The sequence below is a fragment of the Acanthisitta chloris genome, unplaced genomic scaffold, assembly GCF_000695815.1.
Source record: "Acanthisitta chloris isolate BGI_N310 unplaced genomic scaffold, ASM69581v1 scaffold21542, whole genome shotgun sequence".
NCBI classification, from domain to species: Eukaryota; Metazoa; Chordata; class Aves; order Passeriformes; family Acanthisittidae; genus Acanthisitta; species Acanthisitta chloris.
This window is the reverse complement of record NW_008662439.1, coordinates 1-5,543: the sequence shown is the minus strand read 5'-3', so window position 1 is coordinate 5,543 and position 5,543 is coordinate 1. Positions and strand designations below refer to the sequence as shown.

At 45.5% G+C, this 5,543-nt stretch overlaps 1 protein-coding gene across 1 annotated transcript in view; it reads right to left on the bottom strand.

Moving 5' to 3' along the window:
• The window catches only part of LOC103798358 (TSC22 domain family protein 2-like), a gene marked incomplete at its 5' end in the record, with an annotated part of 23,451 nt that extends 17,911 nt beyond the window's left edge, over positions 1-5,540 (bottom strand). Inside the window, 2 exons of the mRNA XM_009070612.1 lie at positions 5,084-5,407; positions 5,443-5,540. Coding sequence (XP_009068860.1) covers positions 5,084-5,407; positions 5,443-5,540 — 422 coding nt within the window. The remainder of the gene's footprint in view (positions 1-5,083; positions 5,408-5,442) is intronic.
• Between the last annotated feature and the right edge of the window lie 3 nt (positions 5,541-5,543).

Sequence of the window (5,543 nt, the reverse complement as noted above, 5' to 3'; positions counted from 1 at the left end):
TCACACAAGTTTCCTACAGAATCTTTGCTGACACACAAAGCACAAATAAGGTTTTCACTTTTCCCCATCAACAGAAACTGCTAATCATCAGCTTGAAAACTGAAAAATACGTAGCCTCAACAAGTGACAGGCTGATATTCAAATAGCCAGTACAGTAACAAGGAACAAGTCCTTTCTACTGAAGTGTCACCTGAAGTCATAAAAGATTATCAGCACTTCCTGTAAAAACTAAGAACTCCAGCCCTTTAGGAGCTGAGGAGCAGTTTGGCAGTCCTGAGCCCACAAACACCCAGATATGCAGCTTTGAACAAGAAGTTTCACTTCATGAATTTCTTCCAAGTATCTTCACCATTTTCTCTTTTTACTAGCTATCTCGTGTGAAACACTTGTACCTTGCTAATTCTAAGAATGCTCTGACTCCTCCTTAAGGAAGGTATTTGAATGTTTAAACTGGGAAATGGCACTGTCAAATGAGCAACCAGTTTTGTTTAGATATCCTGTACCACTCCAGGACGGACTGCACAGCACATCCAGACACTGGTGCTGGAGTGCCCTTTGGTAACTTTTGTTACAGAAAGCACAGTGAGAAGTGAACATAACTTTGCATTAACCATCATTTGGTGCCACCAACTGCAAAGTTCACCCCAGGAGTTCCAGCTCCACTGGTTGTCAAACACTGCAGTTCTGCCCACTGAGCTGAAGGCACTCCTGACTCTGGAGTGTCTGTCCAGGCTACACTTTCACCTGCTTCTACACACACTCAGAAGCACAGGCCTGAGAGCTGAAAACAAGCCTGTAGCTGCAGGAGAGCTCAAACCTCTAGTAAGTACACAAGCAAGGTGAAGAAAAGGACAATATTCCATATCAGTGCAATTCAAGTATCACTTACTGGTAAACATTTGCAGAATACTTTCTTTTATCCCTTAGGAGCACAACAAAATATGCCTCTAGGGCAATACCTAAGGAAGCCCTAATCAAAGTTCCAGAGATCCTGTGCCCAGTCTTGTCCTTATATGATGAACATGGTCTCTACCAGCATTTAGTGCTCTGTACAAGTATGTGATTTAGCTGAGCTGAGAGACACGCTGTGGAGGGGCCTGCACAATCAGGTTCTCAACAGCTCAGCTGCTGTGGCTGACAGTTCACAATTGCAGCCATTCATCAGCGTTCCTGGAATACAGCCGGAACAGTTCAAGCCGGTCAGTTATCTCTGGAAAATGATCTATACTCTGCTCCTGTTCCAACAGCCCCAGTAATATTTTGCCCCAAAAGTCTGCCAAACATGTAGGAGGTTTGAACAAGCTTTCTTAGTAACATTCTTTTAACACAGGCAACACATTTCTTTTCCCTCAAGAGCCAAAATAAAGTTATTAAGCCAGCTGAAACATTCTGCTTGTCAACTACAAATTTGTGTATATACGGGCACAGGGGTGAGGAGAGAACCTGACACACACTGATCCCCACATCCTCCCAGGTGTTCTAACTGCCCTCCAGCCAACATAATTAGTACTGCTGCTGAAATGTGGTAATGAAGAGTCAGGGCAATTCTGAGACCCAGTCCTACTTGTGTTTTTACAGTACTCGGCAGCTGCCCGTTCCAAGTGGGCTGCAATACCCACATCTGCCTCACTACCAGTACAAGTTGCTCCGTCCTGGAATACTGCTGCAGTTTATTCTACTTGCAGCCACATTTAGAGAGGAAAAGAAAATAAAACTATGCTATGCTGCAGATATTTCATAACTTCCACAGAACACATTTCTCTTTATGAGAGCTCAGCAATTTGGACACATCAACTGAAAAATCAGCTTTGCTTTTCAAAGGAAGGTGTGACATGCCAAAGGCTTTTAATTCTTCTGGCCCATCTACCCACCCTCCCTTCCCCCCCAGGTAAGATTTCTCGATTGAGTCTTCATTATTCACCAGATCAATGCAAGAAACCACAGTTTTGTTGATACTGCTGTCAGCATGTACTGGACTGTGGGAACAGGAAATTAAAAGTCTTCAGGCAATGGCTTGCAAGAAAGTCACTTCTACATCTATAAACACACAGTTCTCTCTGTCTGTCTGTAATACAGATCAGGCTCCATAATCTTACACCTTCACTCCTGACTACCTCATATGCAGTCTGATTTAAAAAAGCAGAGCATAAGATAGGAATAACACAAAGAATTTTGATCAGAAGTATGTGAAACATATTTACATCAGCTCTGTCTCATGCTAACTGTATTCCTGACATGCTGTTTTCAAAGAATTTCCATCTTAAACATCTTACCTTCAAAAAGTTCCTCTTCCTATTCAGAATGGTGAATGACTTTCTAGATAAGCCCAGAATATTGAGAGCTACACACTACTCCTTGATGAGTCACTGTTTCAGATGACTATAGGAGAATGATCTACGCGAGTTCATCAAGCGTCACGAATATGTAAACATTTAAGTATAACTGAAGGTGTAAGAAGAAATGTAGATGCCTGTCCACATACTGACCCCTCTTCCTGGGGATGTCACACATTAACATCAGGATAAAGGAGAAAAATGCTTTCCACAGATTTCCAGCTCCCATGACCACACAGTAACCTCTCTAAACTAATCCCAGCGTTAACTTCCTGGACCTGCCGGCACAAACCATGACTCATGATGTATCAGCTCCCTTTGTGCCTTATTAGCTTTATCAGTGTCAACCCCTAGCCTATTAATGACACTTGAAGGTCTTCATTAACTATTTCACCACCGATTCCAGCAGATAAAGCAGCTGGGCAAAGCCTATGGGAGCAGTGGCACAGTTCAAATGGCTGGAAAAAGGAAAAAGCAGAAGCAGTAAGAGAATGGAAGACAAGCAGGAGACAGTTTTACAACAAAGCCATCTCACAAAGTAAAGCAAATAAAAACCAAGTGGTAAAAGAGCCTTAACAAGGTGAGAGGTTTTTATTCTCACCTTCCTCTGTCTGTAACCAGTGCAAGTAAGGCTACTGCTCGAGGGGAACAAAGAACAAACCCGGATCTACCACCTCTGCATCTACCTCCTAGGCTCTATGAGGTCTAGGCCTGGTTAAGGTGAGCTTTCATGGCTCACCAGGACCACTACTGCAGGAAGTCACTCCCAGGTGGGAGAGACTCACAACATACGTGCGCTCCTGGTGCCCTGAGCACGCAACAGGGGTTTATCACCCAGCACAGAAGCTGACACACGAGACGTACACACTCGTCACCGATAACCACAACTTGGTTTCTCTACTCAACGCCACGGCATGGCCTGTCAGGAAGAGTGCTCTGCCTTCAGAGCCCATCTCCGGTTCTCACTCGTGCTTCTCAAGGCCAAGTGTCCAAAACGAGCAGCACTTGAAGCACTGCGGCACAGCAGTAAGGTCAAAGACTAAACTTGGAAAATTGCTTTAAAAACCACTGTTCTGGGTAAGAGCATCCAGAACTGCCTCACTGGAGTGCAACACAAAGTTAGCAGCCCACAGGTTTGGAAAAGTAGGACAAGTTTTCCCTTATCGTTACATAAAAGTGATTCACTTGTCACAGATAATCATGTCCATTACTACAATTTATGTTAAGTTTTAGAAGCTATGCAAAACAAATGCAAAATACATTCCTTTCCTTCTGACTCCTTAATCAACAGAGTGATTAAACACAGGCCAAATCATCTTCTGATAATACACTGAGCTATGGGAAGAACCCACCAGCTTGAAATCTAACCTTATTTGCACAAGGCAGTTTGTCAGCCGGGTCAGCAATCCTCTTAAGGTAGGCAAACTGCGAGGAAATGTTAACTGTTTAACTTTGTCAGTCCTTTACTGCTTTAATCAGAACCAGCCCAGCTCTCCAAACCACAGCTTTTGCTTGCATGGTTACTCTCTCAAGCACAGCCAAAGCTCCAGTGAGCACAGGACCTGCATTAACTCTGCAGCCTGAATTCTCCAGACACTCACTCCGAGGTGCCTCTCCACACACTGCACCCCAACACAACACACACAGCTGCTCTGCCAAAGGCTGCTCCAAGCAGCACTGACTGGGCTATCTTAAAGCCTGGTGCTGTCCCAAGGAAAGACTTACAGGGAAATTAAGCACAAGACCTGCTCATAATGGCTTAAGTCCTATCTTAATACAAATAACCCACACATGTTCCCTTCCTCCAAAGTGCAGCAATCCCAACAGTAAACGGGACATTTATGACACTGATTCAGTGTTCAAACACTGCTTTCCCCTCAAAGTCTTCTCTCAAAGTTCTCAATCAAGAACAGTTCTGGCCATGACCCTTCCGAGCAGCCTGACACGTCTGTGGGAGCAGCACCCACATACACTTCCTCTCTCAGGCTCTCTGAGGACTCTGCTCACACCACACACTCTCACAACCCAGAGCTCCAAATTACTTTCCAATACAGAAAACCCGCTGTGAGGTTGCACTTCCCACCCTGTCTACGTCTTCGCCTCAGAGAGTGGTGTCTCAATACAAAGGACCATTCTCTGTAGAGCCTTTCCTGATTCCCTGAGTAAGGATTTACACACAAATCCATACCCAGGTGCAAGTACTTTCCTTACTGATACTACAAAGTGCCAACTCCACAGCAGGGCCTGTGTTAAAAGGCTGAAGTTTTCCAAGATGCTTCACCTGCTGGCCCTGAGATAGCACCACACAGCTTTAACAACACTCAGTACAGTGGTGTTGGTAAAACCTTTGAAACCCAGCTGTCGTTGGAGTGTTTTATGATGCACTTGGAGAGAGAACAGCCCTCCTCACACCCCAAGTCACTGGCTGCAGAGCAACAGCTTCCAGGCTTTCAGTCTTCCGTTCTGAAGAGACATTTGTGCATTAAACAGTTTTCAGGCTACTTTCTGCCCTGCTGCGTGAGAAAAGTAATCGCACTCACAGCCTGACAAGAACTAGTACAGTTCACTACTTGCCTAAACACTTTGCTATGGTTTGAGCTCTTAAAACAAAAATATAGCCCAGGCGAACTTCAGGATCACTCTGAAAATATGACTCTACAAAAAAACCCACTTGACTGTAACTTGAAAGTCGACCTTTTTCCCCCCTAGAACCCCAGAGTATTCTTATGGCATTATAAAATAACTCATACCTGTCTTCATCACCATCAACAGGAATAGATATGCCAAACACAGTGCTGGCAAGACTGTTCATGGGAGTACTTGCAGGTAACTGAAGAGGATTTGCTAGAGTTTCTGGAATGGGAGGCTTCACCAGAGGTTTATTTTCAGCTATAAGAGAAAGTGGTGGCTGAGGTAGGGGTTCCGATTTTCTTCTAGTATCATCGATCTGGCCTGCCAGGGACTGTGCCTCCTGTGTCTGGAACTGTCCGAGGCCAGCCTGGGGCAGGCTGGTGGGTGCACCGGCCATCAGCGAGTGCCCCACGTGCTGGGGCTGCCCCGCACCGCTGCTCCGGCTGCCAGGGGGGGGGCCCCCTTGCGCGGGGCGCACCAACGGCCAGAGGGGTGGCTCGTCAGCTGGGACTGCACCAGCGTAACAGGGACGTTTGGCATAGTAACAGAAGTGGTGGTGGACACACCAGGCACGTTTGT